The 20,233-nt window shown below is 41.8% G+C and overlaps 1 protein-coding gene across 1 annotated transcript in view; it reads left to right on the top strand.

Moving 5' to 3' along the window:
- LOC130297925 (zinc finger protein 850-like) overlaps positions 1 to 20,233 on the top strand; it is a 123,157-nt gene that overhangs the window by 65,416 nt on the left and 37,508 nt on the right. Inside the window, exon 10 of the mRNA XM_056550774.1 lies at positions 4,525 to 5,551. Within this exon, the coding sequence (XP_056406749.1) occupies positions 4,525 to 5,551 (1,027 nt within the window). The remainder of the gene's footprint in view (positions 1 to 4,524; positions 5,552 to 20,233) is intronic.

Genomic DNA, 20,233 nt, shown 5'->3' with positions numbered 1-20,233 from the left:
ATGGAAAACTATTTTTTTTAATCAACTGGTGCTAGAAAGTTATTCAGAATTGTATATTACTTCTATTTAAAAATCTTTAGCCTTCCAGTACTTATCAGCTCTTATCCACCTCTGTCCGTGTCAGGAACTGTCCAGAGCAGGAGAGGTTCGCTATTTGGATTTTCTCACACTCTGGACAGTTCCTGACATGGACAGAGGTGGCAGCAGAGAGCACTGTGGTCAGACTGAAAACAACTACACATCTTCCTGTGAAGCATACAGCAGCTGATAAGTTCTGGAAGAATTAAGATTTTTAAATAAAAGTAATTTAGAAACCTGTTGAACTTTTGGGGAGTACCCCTTTAAGCCCTGTGTCCTGTCAGTCTTTTCTGCTGTATATTCCTTTATTCAGTCAGAATATAAACTATAAATGATGAGAATGTGAGACGGTTGAGAATATAATAAAGGTGATTTGTTCTGCACTATCATCTTCATCTGGTTTTGTGGTTCCTGACATTACACAAGGGCCATGAATCCGGATGATGCAGACAATCCACCAGCACCAAACATTTTCACTATAATGGATCTGCAGGATCAGAGGATTGAGCAATTGGCACTTGTAATGCAGACGCTTTAGAATCGTACGTCTCCCCTAGAGCCTCCTGTGCCTCAACCGGCAGCCACCTACCCTCCTGCTCCGGCAACTATTTCTGCTGCCATAGAAGCCATTGCCTCCTGTGGGTTTACTGGATCTGCCCCGCTTCCCCAGCATTATGGGGGCGATCCTAATGAATGTAGAGGCTCCCTGAACCAAGTGGGCATTTATCTGGAAATGGTCCCGCAGTCCTGTCCTAATGATAGAAGTAAGGTAGGATTCCTGATCTCCCTCCTTACTGATAACGCTCTATCCGGGTGAATCCTCTTTGGAGACTGATAAACGTATTATCTACGACTACAGAGACATTTCATCTCCCTGTCCGTTCTCCCTCTGCGGCAGAGCAGCTCATGTCCATGTAACAGGGGACGAGAACTGTGGCCAAGAATTCAATAGAGTTCTGTATTGTAGCAGCAGAAGTGTGCTGGGATAAGGAAGCGCTGGTGGACACGTTCTCTCGTGGACTCTCCGATATTATACAAGATGAGATTGTGGCCTCCTGGATCATCTGAAAGGGTGAAACCAATGCAGCTCAGGACCACCCCCCTTTCCGTGGAGGAGAAGGATTATAGTAGGGGGGAGGGAATGTGTCTTTATTGTGGCCCTTTGCTCGGATCATGCCAAACCTGGTGAGGAAACACTTGGGGTCCTGCTAGGGACAGATATTGGGTGGGCTTTCTTCATCCCCAGAGTTCCACAAAGACAAAGCTATGATTAGGATTATCCTATCATGGTATATTTCCTCTGTGGTCACGCAGGTCCCCGTGGTCTCCAGTGCTGATGGGTATTTTGATGATGTGTTATCCGTGGTGGCTCAGGAGGTGTTACCTGCTCAAGTTTAAAGTGTTACTCCGCCCACAGACATCTTATCACAAAGGATAGGGGATAAGATGTCTGACTGTGGGGGTCCTGCTGCTGGGACCCCTGCGATCAGCGTGCAGCACTTTGCATTATAAACAGTATGTTTAGAACCCTAGGTTTGGGCAGCCGGAGATGTGACGCCCCCTCCCATAGACATGAATGGAGAGGACGTGATGTGACATCACGAGGGGGCATGACATGACGTCACAACCACTGCTACCCAAACCAAGCATTCTAAAAAAACTTTCAGAACGCTGGGTGCTGCCTGGGTGCTTATCCCCTTTAGATAATGGATAAGATGTTTGTGGGCAGAGTACCCCTTTAGGGTATGTTACGTACGCAGATTTGTTGCGCAGGATTTGATGCACAGGATTTTCTGCTGCAGATTTCAATGTAAACTAAATGACTGAGCACAACTTTTAATCTGCAGTTACAAATCCTGCGCATCAAATCTGCAGAGGATCCTGTACGTGTGAACGTGACCTTAAAGGGGTACTCCGCCCCTAGACATCTTATCCCCTATCCAAAGGATAGGGCATAAGATGTCAGTTCGCCGCCGTGCCGCTGCTGGGGACCCCCGGGATCCCCGCTGCAGCACCCCGCTATCATTACAGCACAGAGCGAGTTTGCTCAGCACGTAATGACGCGCAATACAGGGGCCGGAGCATCGTTACGTCACGGCTCCGCCCCTCGTTACATCATGGCCCGCCCCTTTCAATACAAGTCTATGGGAGGGAGAGCGGCGGTCGTCACGCCCCCTGCCATAGACTTGCATTAAGGGGACGGGCCATGATGTCACGAGGGGTGGAGCCGTGACGTAACGATGCTCCGGCCCCTGTATCGCCCGTCATTGCGCACAGAGCGAACTCGCTCTGTGCTGTAATGATAGGGCGGTGCCGCAGCGGGGATCCCGGGGCTCCCCAGCAACAGGACCGCGGTGATCTGACATCTTATCCCCTATCCTTCGGATAGGGTATAAGATGTCTGTGGGCAGAGTACCCCTTTAAGGTTCCCGGTTTAGGTTGTATTGTGTCTGTAGTCAGTGACTGTGTTATGCAGCTGTCCTCACTCTGTATACATCATGCTGTGCTGAATGGGATTTTGTCATAGACTTCCACGGTCTGTACTTACACTGTACGGCTCTTTACTCACTTTTCAGTAAAATAAGTTTAACCCCTTAACGACGCAGGATGTAAATGTACGTCCTGGTGAACTGGAACTTAACGCACCAGGACGTACATTTACGTCCTATACATAACCGCGGTCATCGGAGCGATGCCCGGATCATGCACGGCAGGTCCCGGCTGTTGATCGCAGCCAGGGACCCGCCGGTAATGGCGGACATCCGCGATCACACGGATGTCCGCCATTAACCCCTCAGATGCCGTGATCAATACAGATCACGGCATCTGCAGCATTGCGGACATGAAAATGGATGATCAGATCGCCCGCAGACTGCTGCGGCGATCCGATCATCCAGAACATCAGACGGAGGTCCCCTCACCTGCCTCTGCTGCCTTCCACAGGTCTTCTGCTCTGGTCTGCGATCGAGCAGACCAGAGCAGAAGATGACCGATAACACTGATCAGTGCTATGTCCTATGCATAGCACTGAACAGTATTAGCAATCGAATGATTGCTATAAATAGTCCCCTATGGGGACTATTAAAGTGTAAAAATAAAAGTAAAAAATATTTGAAAAACCCCTCCCCCAATAAAAATGTAAATTGTCCCATTTTCCCTATTTCACCCCCAAAAAGTGTAAAAAAAAAAGTTTTGGATACATATTTGGTATCGCCGCATGCATAAATATCCAAACTATTCAAATAAAATGTTAATGATACCGTACGGTGAACGTACAAAAAAAACTCCAAAATAGCTGCCTTTTTATAACATTTTATTCCAATAACAATTAATAAAAAAATTATTAAAAGTTTTATGTAAGCAAATATGGTATCAATAAAAATTACAGATCAAGGCGCAAAAAATGAGACCACATACCACCGCTTATACAGAAAAATAAAAAAGTTATGTGTCTTCAAAATAGGGGGATTTTAAACTTACTCATTTGGGTAAAAAGTTTGCGATTTTTCTAAGCCCAACCGTAATAGAAAAGTACGTTATCACGGGTATCATTTTAATCGTGTTAACCCAAAGAATAAAGAACAACATTTTTACCATAAATTGTACGGCGTGAAAACGAAACCTTCCAAAATTTGCTAAATTGCGGTTTTCTTTTTAATTTCCCCACACAAATAGTATTTTTTTGGTTGCGCCATACATTTTATGGTAAAGTGAGTGATGGCATTACAACGGACAACTGGTCCCGCAAAAAACAAGCCCTTATACTAGTCTGTGGATGAAAATATAAAAGAGTTATGATTTTTTGAAGGCGAGGAGTAAATACGTACTGCACTGATCTGTATGAGCAATCCAAGTCCTATAGAGGGACCAAAAAGTGTTTAAAAAAAAAAAAACATTTAAAAGATTTTTTTAAAAATGTAAATTAACCCCTCCAATAATATTTGAACTTTTTTGTTTTAAAAATGTAAAATCAATTTTTATTGTAATTGTTTTCAAAAAGTTGTAAAGTGTAACAAAAACTATGCAAATTAGATATCACTGTGATCATATGGACCTGACTTATATTTTAATGCACAGTTAATACAATGTAAGATCGGTCCCACAAAAAACAAGCTCTAAAATGCAATGTAGATGGAAAAATAAAAAAGTTATGGCTATGAGGAGAGGAGGGGGGAAAAAAACACAAAAGCTTACATTTCCTGGGTTGTTAAGGGGTTAATACTGATAATAAAATCTGTGTTATTCTCTGCAGATTCTTGTAGCAGGAGATCAGAGGAGAATCTTATATCTTCAGATTATAAAGCAGATGATGATATCACACAAGATACATATGAAGAACATTCCATTATCCCAGATACACCCTCAGCCCTTCACAGCCAAGATCTGTCATCTCATCCTTATATACAGGTCCTGTCTTCTCACTCATCACAGGATGTTCAGCAAAATAAAGGTCACAGAAACGGTGTTGGACATCAACGAGCTCATACAGGAAAGAAACCATATTCATGCTCAGAATGTGGGAAATGTTTTACTGACAAATCAAGTCTTCTTAGACATCAAATAACTCACACAGCAGAGAAGCCATTTTCATGTTCAGAATGTAGAAAGTGTTTTACTGACAAATCAAGTCTTCGTAGACATCAAAGAACTCACACAGGGGAATTTTCATGTTTAGAATGTGGGAAACGTTTTACTCGGAAATCAACTTTTCTTCAGCATCAAAGAACTCACACAGGGGAGAATCCATATTCATGCTCAGAATGCAGGAAATGTTTTATTAAGAAATCACATCTTGTTCAACATAAAAGAACTCACACAGGGGAGAAGCCATTTTCATGTTCAGAATGTGGAAAATGTTTTAATGACAAATCAATTCTTGTTAAACATCAAAGAACTCACACAGGGGAAAAGCCATTTTCATGTTCAGAATGTGGGAAATGTTTTACTTCGAAATCAGGTGTTACTCGACATGAAAGAACTCACACAGCGGAGAAACCATTTTCATGTTCAGAATGTGGGAAATGTTTTGCTGGGAAAACAAATCTTGTTCAACATCAAAGAACTCACACAGGGGAGAAGCCATTTTCATGTTCAGAATGTGAGAAATGTTTTACTAATGAATCAGGTCTTGTTGTACATCAAACAACTCACACAGGGGTGAAGCCATTTTCATGTTCAGAATGTGGGAAATGTTTTCCTGGGAAAAAAAATCTTGTTCAACATCAAAGCACTCACAGGGCGGAGAAGCTATTTTCATGCTCAGAATGTGAGAAATGTTTTACTAATAAATCAGGTCTTGTTGTACATCAAAGAACTCACACAGGGGAGAAGCCATTTTCATGTTCAGAATGTGGGAAATGTTTTACTTGGAAATCAGATGTTACTCGACATCTAAGAACTCACACAGGGGAGAAGCCATTTTCATGTTTAGAATGTGGTAAATGTTTTACTCGGAAATCAGACCTTGTTGTACATCAAAGAACTCACACAGGGGAGAAGCCAATTCAGTGCAATAAATGATGCAGATAACACATCTATATATTATCCATGTACATAAGATATCTGACATTTATACATATATCATATACTGCATCTCCAAACTTGTTACCAATTGTTAAAGGGGTACTCCGATGGAAAACTTTTTAAAATCAACTGGTGCCAGAAAGTTAAACAGATTTGTAAATTATTTTAATATGCAAATTGTAATTCTTCCAGTACTTATTAGCTGCTGAATACTACAGAGGAAATTCTTTTCTTTTTGGAACACAGTGCTCTCTGCTGACACCTCTGTCCATTTTATGAACTGTCCAGAGTAGGAGAAAATCCCCATAGCAAACATATGCTGCTCTGGACAGTTCCTAAAATGGACAGAGATGTCAGCGTTTTTCAGTTTTTGCATTTTAGTTTTTTCCTCCTTACCTTTTAAAAATCATAACCCTTTAAATTTTCCACCTAAAATTCCATATGACGGCTTATTTTTTACACCACCAATTCTACATTGCAGTGATATCAGTCATTTTACCCAAAAATCCACAGCGAAACAGGAAAAAAAAATCATTGTGCGACAAAATTGAAGAAAAAACACAATTTTGTAACTTTTGGGGGCTTCCGTTTCTACGCAGTGCATATTTTGGTAAAAATGACACCTTATCATTATTCTGTAGGTCCATACGGTTATAATGATCCCCTACTTATATAGGTGATTTTGTCGTACTTCTGGAAAAAATCATAACTTCATGCACGGAAATTTATACGTTTAAAAATGTCCCCTTCTGACCCCTATAACGTTTAAATTTTTCTGTATACGGGGCGGTATGAGGACTCATTTTTTGCGCCATGATTTGAAGTTTTTATAGGTACTTTTTTATTTTATTTTTTATCGCTTTTTATTCATTTTTTAATGGTATAAAAAGCAACCAAAAATACGCTATTTTAGAGTTTGGAATTTTTGGCGCATATGCCATTGACCGTGCAGTTTAATTAACAATATATTTTTATAGTTCGGACATTTACGCACTCGGCGATACCACATATGTTTATTTTTATTTACACAGTTTTTTTTTTTAGAATGGGAAAAGGGGGGTGATTCAAACTTTTATTAGGCAAAGGGTTAAAAATGACCTTTATTAACTTTTTTTTTCACTTTTTTTTTGCAGTGTTATAGCTCCCATAGGGACCTATAACACTGCACACACTGATCTTTTACGCTGATCACTGGCATGCATTAACATGCCATTGATCAGGGTTATCAGCACTTGACTGCTCCTGCCTGGATCTCAGGCATGGAGCAGTCATTCGCCGATCGGACACCGAGGAGGCAGGTAGGGTCCCTCCAGGTGTTTTGTAAGCTGTTCGGGAAGCGGCGGTCAACTTTGATCGCCGCGTCTGAAGGGTTAATACAAGGCATCACCGCGATCGGTGATGTCCTGTATTAGCCGCGGGCCCGGCCATTGATGGCCGCCGGGACCGACGCGATATGACGCTGGGTCACCGCGTGACCCCATGTTATATCGCAGGAGCCGGCGCAGGACGTAAATATACGTCCTGCGCCGTTAAGGAGTTAATAAAAGTTTTCTTTCTTATATGATTTATTATTCTTATATTCATCTCCGCACACTGGACTTATAATAAATGTAATATTGTCCCTGACGTTGTATATAGGGAATGTAACGTGTCAGTGTTGTCCCCGCCCCCTTCTCATTATGATTATAGAGACTTTAATTCAAGGCATCAGACAGGATCCGCGCGTCTCCCTTGAAGATCGTCTCTTCTGAACATAAGACGCTGCAGATACTTTTATTTATCACAAACCCTAGATGAGCGTTTCCCGTCTTGACGTCTATTTTCGGTCTCAGATCATAAAATCCATTTTTCTATATGAGAAGTCGTCAATATCTCAGCGTCCCCCGGGTTCAGTAAACATCGGTGTAATTCTTTTCCTTTTCTTTGTCCTCCCCGGGGTATAAAATCCCTAGAGATCTGATCACATCTGGTACAAGATCTCTTTACTTCACACTTTGCGCCATTATTACACGGATTGAAGACCCAGTTACACGCTCGTAAATTCCCATATATGTCGTGGATTGGAAGGAAAAAGGTTCTTAAATCTTATATTTACCAATAATATTTTATATTTGTACAGTCCGTCCCTATCATAGTACGGAATTGTTATTTTTCTTCTATCCGATGGTTATTCTGTAATTTTGTTATGATTCAGAAGAGACCACGTGTCCCGTATAGACGCTCACCCTGAAGACATTAGACGGCGGTTTTGTGTTTCCGGATTTACACACTTATTATAAAGCTTTTCCTTCGTCTGGATTATTAGAGCTCGTTCGCTCTTCTTTTTCTCATCCTCCCCTTTATATTCCTCCTCATGTGGATATGGAATTCTCCTCAGTCCCTCCTTCTATAGGGCCCATTTTGTGGCCCCCGCACTCCTCCTTGGCCTCTCTAGTTCTTTCCTCTTTTATATATAACTTTGTCGGTATTACGAGACTGCTCTACGACTGATTCTGATTTCCCTTCTCCCCTAACCCCACTTTCTTTATACCCTATGGTTATTACTAAACACATTTTCCCTCTTCCCCTTTGTGGGAACGTTTACATTCTTTTACGTTACGAGATTTATATTCTTCTACTAAGCCTTTGGCCATAGAGGAATCTCAGGCTTTCTGGGGTTTTATAAGTAAATTTATCTTTACTCTCCAATGTTTTAAGCGTTATACTAACATACGTCCCTGAAATTGGTTAGAGAGATTGTATTTATTTCCTAAATAATAATACTATCTAAGCTTTATTCTTATCTGATTTCTTCTGCTCCTAATAGTAACCAAAATGCATCTTATATGAGAAGAGGAGCTGAATATCCAACTCTCTGAAGAACAGTGCGGATTTATCTCTAGCGCTCACATGGCTCTTCCCCCTGTATTCGTATACAGGAGAGTTCATATAAGTTATATTGTCGGGGGTATGGGACTCCTCCTCTCCTTTTGTCACATGGTATTCCAGAATCTTCTCAATGTTGGAGGTGTGGAAGTGAGTTGTGGACTCTTTTACATATACAGGGGTCTTGCTTTAAAATTTAATCTTTCTGGCGGGAAGATATTTCGATTACCGTATATACTCTAGTATAAGCTCGTTTTTTCATGGTGAAAATTCCCCCCTCTGATTAAACTCGAATGAAAAAAAAAATTAGTACTGACATCAGTCCAGGCATACAGATGGTGGTGGTGGTCTGGGTCGTCTGTCTTCACCGTGAGGCCCCCTTTCTCCGCTCCTTGCCGGCCACAGACACATCCACAGGTACCATCCGCATACCTGTGGGAAAAGTGAGCTCATCTGGTCTGTCCATCCGGCCCCTGACTAGTGATGCTGGGGTAGGATCTCTGCCACACAGGGATTCCCCTGACGTCACGGACCTGTCCCTTTCCCGGCTCTCAGGCAACAGGAAAAGACCTGCCGCCACGAGAGCTACAACTGGGGAGGTGATTAGATGATGAGAGGGGGATGGATGATGACAAGAGGGGGATGGGTGTTTGTTGCAGTGGGTGATGATAGGCTTATACTCGAGTCAATAGGTTTCCCCCCCAGGTTTTTGTGGTAAAATTGGGGCTTTGGCTTATACTCCAGTATATACAGTATTTTCTTGGTTACAACAAAAAGAGATTAATTTTACTCTGGAAATGGTTCTTCTTGCGGTTACTTCTTCGGATTTCTGTCCTATCTCGACTTGCTGAATCACACACCTACTATTGGTGACTAGACGCTTATTCCGATATACTAGAGATCTTCTACCCCCTCCAACCATCGGTGCAAAAAAAGTTCCCAATTCAAAATTTGAGAAACCTGTTTCATGGCAAAATTTCATAAGCAATTCCTTGGAGACTTGTTCTCCTTAGATTACTTTTAGAACCTTTTCATTAAATAATTGATTATTACGTTTTATGCTAGATGTCAGGTTTATCTATTTCTATCTTTATTTTTTTTTCTAAAGAGTTTGAGTTTGTAATTTCTGTATTATTGCGGCAATATGAATATTATTGTGGTGTAACGATGATTTGTTACTATCACGCAATGCAAATTATTTAGGAAAATATGGGTTAATCTTAAAAGATTTTGTCATATAAAAAATAATCTTAGGTTTACACCGGTGTGGTTTAACCCTAGGTTGAAGGAATTTAATGAATTTCAAGATAGTGGTTCTTGGATTAAGGTCGGGGTAAGATTAATTGAACACATTTTTGTGAAAGGGAAATCGTGCACTTTTGTAGAATTAACAGTAAGATGTAATATCGGTGAATCCTATAGATTCAGATATTATCAAATATATCACACGTATAAATGCACTGTGGATAAAACACTTTCAGGTTGATTCACATAATTTTATAGAATTTTGGGGGAATTGGTTCTATAATAAAAAAAGATATGACCCAAATATACAAAAAATTATTGGTGGAAATAAACAAAGAGAATTTACATAGAGTAGAAGGAAGGTGGATGAAACAATTTCAGTGTAAAAATAAAAATTTTGGGGTTGTGTGTTTAAGAATGTTAATAGGGTTTCAATTAATAGGGATCACAGATTTATCCAGTGGAACATTTTGTGGAAACCTCACCTGGCTCCGGATGATTTGGTGAGATTTGGGTATAGGCTTGACGCAGAATGCCCAAGATGCCAGCTAAATGAGGCGGATTACACCCATATTATTTGGGCGTGCAGAAAAATTCAGAAATATTGGGAAAGGAGATATGAAGAACTTAAAAAGAGATTGGGGATAGATATAGCATTTACATTTGAGGTAGTTATTTTGGGAGATAATACGGAAATAAATAAGAATTCAGAAGTTTGCTTGAAATTCCTCTTTTATGCTCGATTATTAATTGTAAGATTGTGTCTTTCAGAGGTGGTCCCAGATATAAGGACTTGGATAAATCTAATAAATAAAGAGATAGGAGTTACTGGCAAACAAAGGATCCACTAGGGAAGGGAAAAGACTGGTGGTGACATGGGAGAAATGGACAGATTAAAACAGCATTAAAAGTTTATTAAAATAATTTTTTTCCTTTCTTCTCTTTGGTCTCTCTTCGGTCTCTCTTTATTTGGGGGGGGGGGAGGTTGGGATGTTATGGGGTATTAACACAGAATGTAATTATTGTTATATATCATGTGAATAAAAATAAATTTTAATTAAAATACGATGATTTGCTACTTTTTAAAATCTTTTGTGAACAATAAAAGAGACATTAGGGGGGGGGGGGGGGAAAGTTTCTTTTATAACGTAGTCACCGATCCAGCGATGTCATCTCTATAATTTTACATGGGAGGTAAAGAGTCTCATATATGGCTACAAGGTAACAGGACATGAGCAGATTAGACATATAAAATCACTTCTATCTTCTGGCTTCTAGGACATTCTGATCCTATAGGTGTTATATTAGTGGGGTCTCCTACTCTACACGGGGTCCTTGCTTAGGTTATAGAGGGAAGAACAAGTTGTATTCGGGTGAAGTGCAGAGAAGAATTAACCAGGTGGCTCTATGGTTGGTTCCCAGATCTCTGAGGGGCTGAAGCCAGCTGTGCGCTCTCCGTTCAAGAAAAGGACTTGTTAGACGTCATTTGTTCATTTAAAGGGGTATTTTTTATATCAACTGGCTCCAGAAAGTTAAACAGATTTGTAAATTACTTCAATAAAAAAAATCTTAATCCTTCCAATAATTATCAGCTGCTAAAGTTGAGTTGTTCTTTTCTGCCTGGCAACAGTGCTCTCTGCTGACATCTCTGCTTGTCTCGGGAACTGCACAGAGTAGAAGAGGTTTGCTATGGGGATTTGCTTCTACTCTGGACAGTTCCTGAGACAGGTGTCATCAGAGAGCACTTAGATAGAAAAGAACAACTCAACTTCAGTAGCTCATAAGTACTGAAAGGATTAAGTTTTTTTATTAGAAGTAATTTACAAATCTGTTTAACTTTCTGGAGCCAGCCGATATATAAAAAAAAAAAGTTTTTTCCTGGATAACCCCTTTAACCTGTTCAGGACGTAGGACGTATGCATACGCCCTGCATCCCGAGTCCTTAAGGATGTGGGGTGTATGGATACGCCAGTGGGAATTCCGGTCCCCGCCCTAGCCGGTTGGGGACCGGACCGGAATGCCTGCGCGATAGTAGCGAGGTCGCAGTGCTGTGATCTCCTCCTATCCCCTGCCATTAATCAGAAATTAATTCTGACCAATGGCAGTGCACGACAGGGTTGCCATGGAAACCCCCCGCTCTGCCCACCCCTGGATGTCGGGCAGAACGGGGGGGGGGAGAAGATGGCGGCGGGTACCTGAAGAGAAGATGCCGTGGGGACTGACGATCATCGGTGGAGACTGCAGAGATCAGCGGCACAGGTAGGGAGGCGACGGTGGGGGGAAAGGAAGATGGCAGTAAAGCGATCTTTACTGCTGCCCTTCTAGTGGTTGCCAAACTGCAACTCCCAGCATGCCCAGACAGCCAAAGGAGGGTCACAGTTTGGAGACCACTATTACAGTGGTGCCCAAATGGTGGCCCTCCAGATGTTGCCAAACTACAACTCTCAGCATGTCTAGACTGCCCAGGCATGCTGGGAGTTGTAATTCTGTAACATCTGTCCTTTCAGATTTTGCAATTTTCATGAAAATTTTGAAAATTGCTGCTCTATTTTGAAGCCCTCAAATTTTTTCTAAAAGTTAAAATATGTCCATTTTATGATGCCAACATATAGTAGACATATTGTATTTGTGAATCAATATAACATTTATTTGGAATATCAATTTTCCTTACAAGTAGAGAGTTTCAAAGTTAGAAAAATGCTACATTTTTAAAATTTTCATGTAATTTGGGGATTTTTCACCAAGAAAGGAAGCAAGTAACGCCGAAAATTTACCACCAAAATAAAGTAGAATATGTCACGAAAAAACAATCTCAGAATCAGAATATTCGGTAAAAGCGTCTTAGAGTTATTAATGCATAAAGTAGGGCTGCGTCCTAAAGGTGAAAATGAGCTGCGTCCTTAAGGGGTTAAGTCGTGTGATCCGTTTATCATGTGATATTTGTTAGGACCTGCAAGTCATGTGATGTACCCATGATTGAATGGTCACAGGTAACTAAGTAACTTGCCACCAATGAGCATTAGTCTAGCCCACACTATATAAAGGGCTGTATTCTGATCCTTCTTCCTGTTTGTTCCTGTGTTAGTTCCGGGATCATCAGATAAGACAAGCACAGATTTATCTCTTATCTCTACTCATCTCAGATAGGCCTCAAGCCATCTCACAGCAGCCACTTATAACTCCGGGACTACTTCCAAGCCAAAGTAACAGTAGCACAGTGGTTCACTCAAGTGTATGCTCAGTCCTGACAAGTGTGCGAGGTTACCTGCAAACCAGAGACCTCAGAACCGTAAAGACTGTTAATGGTTGTTATTGCTGCACAAGCTACAAGTAAAGAGTTAACGTTCTGATAACTTCAGCCGTGGACATTCTATTACTTCCATCACCGTTTCTGGGCAGATTAACTGGAAAAACCTGCACCCTGGCATCTCGATACAAGTAAGGGGTTAATACCAACTCGCCCCTACACAGGGTTAATACCACCAGCTTGCAGCTAGCTTGTATCACCCGACTACCACACTACTTCGCCCTAATGATCTGCACTACTGCCCTAATGATCTTTGACACTGCCCTCTAATGATCTGCACTACTGCCCCCTAATGATCTGCACCACTGCCCCCCTAATGATCTGCACCACTGCCCTCTAATGATCTGCACCACTGCCCTCTAATGATCTGCACCACTGCCCCCCTAATGATCTGCACCACTGCCCCCTAATGATCTTTGACACTGCCCCCCTAATGATCTGCACCACTGCCCCCTAATGATCTTTGACACTGCCCCCTAATGATCTGCACCACTGCCCCCTAATGATCTTTGACACTGCCCTCTAATGATCTGCACCACTGCCCCCTAATGATCTGCACCACTGCCCTCTAATGATCTGCACCACTGCCCCCTAATGATCTGCACCACTGCCCTCTAATGATCTGCACCACTGCCCCCTAATGATCTGCACTACTGCCCTAATGATCTGCACCACTGCCCTCTAATGATCTGCACTACTGCCCCTCTAATGATCTGCACCACTGCCCCCTAATGATCTGCACTACTGCCCTAATGATCTGCACCACTGCCCTCTAATGATCTGCACTACTGCCCCTCTAATGATCTGCACCACTGCCCCCTAATGATCTGCACCACTGCCCCCTAATGATCTGCACTACTGCCCTAATGAACAGTTTAGATGTTTTCAGAATACGTTACCCAGTTTCCCTGCTTGTCTTTCCATTAACCTGTAGACCTGACCTCTTGGTTCCACCCAACACCCCCCAGCAATCTACTTTTGTTACTATTGCTTATTTTTACATGTATATATGGATTTGCTCTATTCTTGACTTTATTTTTGGTATGAACTTTTGCTAATAATCAGAGGTGGCTCTCCTATTAGGCGAGCTGGGCTGCTGCCTAAGGCCTTGCGCTGGAGGGGGGGGGGGCTAAAGGGGGCTGCTGCTGCTTCTGCTTCCTAAATGGGGCTTCTGCTACTACTGCCTAAAAGGAGCTGCTAATACTACTGTCTAAAGGGGGCTGCTGCTGCTGCTACCACTTTCTAAAGGGAGCTGCTGCTACTATTGTCAAAGAAGGCTACTACTACTGTCTAAAGGGGGGGGGGGGGTACTATTTATTTTACCTAAAAGGGGCTGCTGATTTTCCTACCTAAAGGGGGCTGCTTCTACTATATGCTGGGGGCTGCTACTACTATATAGGGGGACCTACCTACAGGTGACACCTACTTACTTAAGACACCTGTGTAATGCAGAAACCATGTAAGGAGAATCTATCTACCCTTCCCCAAACCCACGTATCTACCCACTCTACTATGTGTGACACTCGTGTTATTATTACTGTATAGAGCGCTAAAGGTGCTAGAAAAATCTAAAATGTTTGTCTGGCTGGTTCTGTGGAGTTGTGGCTGAAAGAAATCATCATGACGGTCTGGGCTGTATAGAGAAGAAAAAGGAAAGTGATGAGAGAAGAGGTCACCTGATGTAACTGTATGTAATCAGTACTGTTATATGGTGTGTAGAGCCGGGGTCACTACTGTCTGTGTATAGCGGTGTTATAATGTGTAGTCATGGTGTGGTACAATCATTTGTCCCTTGTATAGTGGTGTTATTGGTGATACTGTGTATAGCGGTTTTATCCAGTATCAGTATGGTAGTATTATCCTGTCACTATATCATGCTCATTAGGGCTGCAGCTAACCATTATTTTAATAATCGATTAGTTGCAGATTATTTCATCGATTAATCGGAAAAAACTCCAAAATGCCAAAAAAAGGGGTTCAGCTGATTCTACTTGAAGAATCATGTACAATGGCCATATTAGAAGTTTGTAGCATGTGATTTCACCAAACAGCAGAATTATTATTTTTTTATGTTTATGCCGGTTGCTGTCATTATTAATGATCCTGTACAAAAACCAGCGTAAATTTGATACTGCCACATGGGTAACTGTCTGAACTATTAAAATAACATGTTAATGATTTACTAACATTTAATTTTAATAGTTCAGACAGTTCGCCACGCGGCAGTATCAGATATGTAAACATTTTTTTTTACTTTTTTTGTATAGCAATAGGAAAAGGGGGAGCTAATTTTTATTGGGGGAGCGGTTTATTTCCATTTCATTTTTTTTACTTTACACTTTTTATATAGCACTCCTATACACATGTGGGTATGTGCAGACTGCAGAGCATTGCACCCGACCCATGTCTGTTGTACAGACTCTGTAGTACAAACACTAGGGTGCAAATGCTCTGCAGCCCCCCATGTGTATAGCAGTGTATATGTACTACAAACACACTGCTTTACCTATGGGTGTATGTGCAGAGCATTGCATCCTAGTGTCTGTAGTACAGACACTAGGATGCAATGCTCTGCATATACTACCATGTGTATAGCAGTGTGTATGTAGTACACACTTACGCTGTTTACACACGCAGCTCTGCTACATACACACACTCACACACTCAGTTTTGCTACATACACAAACTCACACACTCAACTCTGCTGCATACACACACTCAGCTCTGCTACATGCACACACTCACACACTCAGCTTTGCTACTTACACACACTCAGCTCTGCTGCATACACACACTCACATATTCAGCTCTGCTACATACACACACTCACACACTCAGCTCTGCCACACACACAATGACACATAACTCTGCTGCATACACACACTCAGCTCTGCTACATACACACATTCACACACTTAGCTCTGCTATATACACATTCACACACTCTGATCTGCTACATACACACATTCACACACTCTGCTCTGCTACATACACACATTCACACACTCTACTCTGCTACATACACACACACACTCAGTTCTGCTACATACACACAATATTGCAGTCAACTCTGCTGCATACACACTCAACTCAATTTTCACAAAGTCTAGAGCCGCTCATAGAACTCTAGGCTTATATGTATTATGATCGTGTCATCAATGTTGTTGAATGTTTTGATTCTATGATTTTCACTTTTATCTTTTTCATGTATATTTAGTCCACAATATGACAGGTTTCTTAGGTTTATATATATTTATTATAAGTCACACACTAGCACTTAAACTCTGCTAAAATGAAATGAAGTCCTGTGCTTCTTAGTTGAGCCATTGACAGTCAGCACTGTAATTGCGGTGGTGGTCTTACTTTTCCTTTGTGGGAAATTTGGTTATGATACCGTTCTGTAGACACGTTATGAGATGTCCCCTTATTGCCGTGTGGTCATATGTCACCTCTGGGTCTCCGTCCTTTGCCAGCAACTCATAAGCATAAGCGATGGCAAACACTCCACAGTCGTAGTTATTACTCTGCTGGTCTACGTCCAGAAAGTGCAGATGATTAAGGGGCTCGTGTACCACTCCACTGTATAGGTTTGTTATCTGGTCACGTATGGAAGGTGACAGATTGTGGGTTCTTATGCTGTCGGCCACCATGATCTTGCCATCTCTATAGCAGGTGGTTAGCCAATGCATTCTTTTCCAGTCGTTATGGATCTGAACGGCATCTTTTGTTACCTCGTACCCGGGAAAGAGGACAGCGGCCACAGGCTGGAGGCCATCGGAGTCGGGGAATTGCCTTTGGAGGAGATCTTGAGCCATGTTGATGATCTCATCGTCCAGCATGCCGTCATAGCCTTGACTTTGCAGCACTGACATTTGGTTGGGAGACAGGCCCTTGGTGTTCTGTGGTGTGTAGATATTGGGCTCATCCTGGGATGGACCTTCATCTTCACCACTTTGATCACACTTGCCTTCTGTCCTGGGTTTCTTGGCTGGTGGTGCGGTGTCAGGCTCCTCCGAGGCCGCAGCCTTTCTCTTCTCTTCTTCTGAGTTGTCATCATCAGAAGATTGGTTTTTATTGGTTGGTTTCTCTACAACAACTTCTTCTAAGTCGTCATGTTGTGTAGATTTATATTTCTTAATACAGATGTAGAATATGACCCCGATCACTAACAGGGTAAATAATCCACTGGGTATAGCAATAATATAAAGCTCCATGATCGCTCTCAATCACAGTCTGAGGCTGAAGCTGGTTACACAGAACCTTTCATCAGTATGTCCAGCATTGTCACATCATCCAGGACTATTTTCTTTGGTGCATTTTACTTTTCCATCCACAGGACTTGTTTTTTTGCACAACTGATTGTACTTTGTAATGACACCTTCTATTTTACTATAAAATGTCCAGCGACACCAAGAAAATGTCATTTGTGGAGTAGGAATTAAAGAGAAAATAAATGTGCACCTTTTGGTGTTTTTGTTTTTCCACAGTGCAGTTCATGGTAAACCTGGCACGTTCTCTTTATTTTGTCATTTAATAGGATTTCAGCGATACTCATAGTTACATTTGGTTTATACTATCGCACTTCTTTTAGAAAAGTAAAACCTTTTTTTCCCAAAATAAATCTTCTTCCAATTCCCCTATTCTGCCCCTTATGACTTTCGCCATCTTCCATGTACAGGGCTGTTTGTGGGGCGGGTTGCGCTGTCATCTACAGGTTTTAATGGCGCCATTTACCATTTTTCTTTAGAATGGACTCATTGGGAGAGATTCATCAAATCCGGTGCAGAGGAAGAGTGAAGCAGCCGCCCACAGCGACCAGTCAGACCGCATATCCCATCTTTATAAAGGCCTATGAAAAATGAAAGTAGCGATCTGATTGGTCTTCATGGGCGACTTATCCCCTCCTCCTCCACACGGGTCCGATAAACCTCTCCCATTACAGATTATTTATACACCAGATTTTATTGTATTATAATGTAAGTCAATGGTAAAAAGATCCTGTAGTAATGTGAAGCGCAGAATCTGTTTTAGCTTCTAACGTTACGTTTTTGTCCTTTCCAAGAGTATAAACGGAATCACAAACACAGTTATCAAAACCTGTCCAGAGGAAAAGTTCCCCAGTTGCCCATAGCAACCAATCAGATGGCTTCTTTCACTTTGCAGAGGCCTTGGTAACAATGAAAGAAGCGATCTGATTGGTTGCTATGGGCACCTTTTCCTCTTGAAGGGTTTTGATAAATCTCCCCAGTGTGACTCTCGCCCCCTACTGGACACATTACACAACTAAGAACCATGCCGGCTGCTTCACAATACCAATATCTTCCCACTATGTTTTATCACCATTTCTGGGATAGAAAAGGCCCCAAAAAAGGCTCAAAAATCTGTCCCAAAAGGAGCAAATATTTCCTGTAGAATTCCTATAAATGTAATGGGGAAATGGCTTTTTGTGCACAGTTTAATGTTCCAGCCATTATTGTTACAGAAAATGGTGGGGATTATAGCCTAAAGCTTGGACCTGTATGCCAGGAAAGTTTAACTTGTTACATCCCGGCCTGCGTGACTTGCTGCACCACTTAAGCAGGACTAGGTCTGTGCATCGCTATACGGTAGTGTTTCCCAAACAGGGTGCCTCCAGCTGTTGCAAAACACCCAGCATGCCTGGACAATTTTAAGAGATGTTTTTCTATTTTAGAAACTACTCTCAGCTCCCAGCATGTACTGACAGACCATGCATGCTGAGAGTTGTAGTTGTGGACACAGCTGTAGGCACACGGGTCAGGAAACACTAAGTTAGGATCTGTTTTCTAACTCAGCGTTTCCCAACCCGTGCACCTCCAGCTAGTGCAGAACTACAACTCCCAGCATGCCTGGACTGTCTGGGCATGCTGGGAGTTGTAGTTTTGCAATATCTGCACAGTGGTCTCCAATCTGTGGCCCTCCAGATGTTGCAAAACTACAACTCACAGCATGCCCAGACAGCCATAGGCTGTCTGGGCATGCTGGGAGTTGTAGTTTTGTAACTTCTAGCAGGCCACAGAGAAGATCACTCGTAATTTTACTTAAATAGTTTGAGATTTTTATAAAGCGGTAGAATAATAGAAAAGTATATAACATGGGGATCATTTTAATCGTATTGACCCATAGAATAAAGAAAATGTCATTTTTACCGTAAAGTGAACAGTGTGAAAACAAAACCTGACAAATTTTACAAAACTGCGGTTTTCTCTTAAATTTCCCCACATATAATAATTTTTGGGGTCCGCCATACGTTTTATGGTAAAATGAGTGATGTCATTACAAAGGACAAAGCGCAAATAACAAGTCCTCATATGGGTCTGTGGAGGGAAATATAAAAGTTATGATTATTAGAAGGCGAGGAGGGAAAAACGAAAATACAAAAACCACGCAGGACATATATTTACGTCCTGCGCCGGCTCCTGTGATATAACGTCAAATCGGGTCGTTCCTGGCGGCCATCAACGGCCAGGACCCGCGGCTAATACCGGACATCACCAATCGCGGTGATGCCCGGTATTAACCCTTCAGACGCGCCGATCAAACAATAGCATGGCATTGATGAGTGTTATCGACGCTCGACTGCTCCTGCCTGGATCTCAGACACGGAGCAGTCATTCAGCGATCGGACAACGAGGAGGATCCCTACCGGCCTCCTCACTGTCCAATCACCAAATGACTGCTCCGTGCCTAATATCCAGACAGGAGCAGTCGAGTGGAGATAACACTGATAAATTCCCTGCTATTGTATGGCAGTGACCAGTGTAGGAAATCAGTGTGTGCAATGTTATAGCCTCCTATGGGAGGTGTAACATTGCAAAAAATAAATAAATAAAGTTAAAATAAATGTGATTTAACCCCTTTCCTAATAAAAGTCTGAATCCCCCCCCCCTTTTCCCATAAATAAAAAAAAAATAACTATGTCAATAAATATAAACATATGTGGTATCATCGCGTAAGTAAATGTCCAAACTATAAAAATATATTGTTAATTATACCGCACGGTCAATGGCGTACACGTAAAAAAAAAAATCAAAAATAGCGTATTTTTGGTCACTTTTTATACCATAAAAAAAAGAAAAAGCGATCAAAAAGTCCGATCAAAACAAAAATTGGACCGATAAATCCTTCAGACCACGGCCCAAAAAAATGAGCCCCCATACCGCCCCAAAGTCTGGATACTTAAGACTAATGTCCTGG

Source organism: Hyla sarda (genome assembly GCF_029499605.1).
Source record: "Hyla sarda isolate aHylSar1 chromosome 1 unlocalized genomic scaffold, aHylSar1.hap1 SUPER_1_unloc_1, whole genome shotgun sequence".
Classification (NCBI taxonomy): domain Eukaryota; kingdom Metazoa; phylum Chordata; class Amphibia; order Anura; family Hylidae; genus Hyla; species Hyla sarda.
This window is presented reverse-complemented; position numbering and strand designations above follow the sequence as displayed.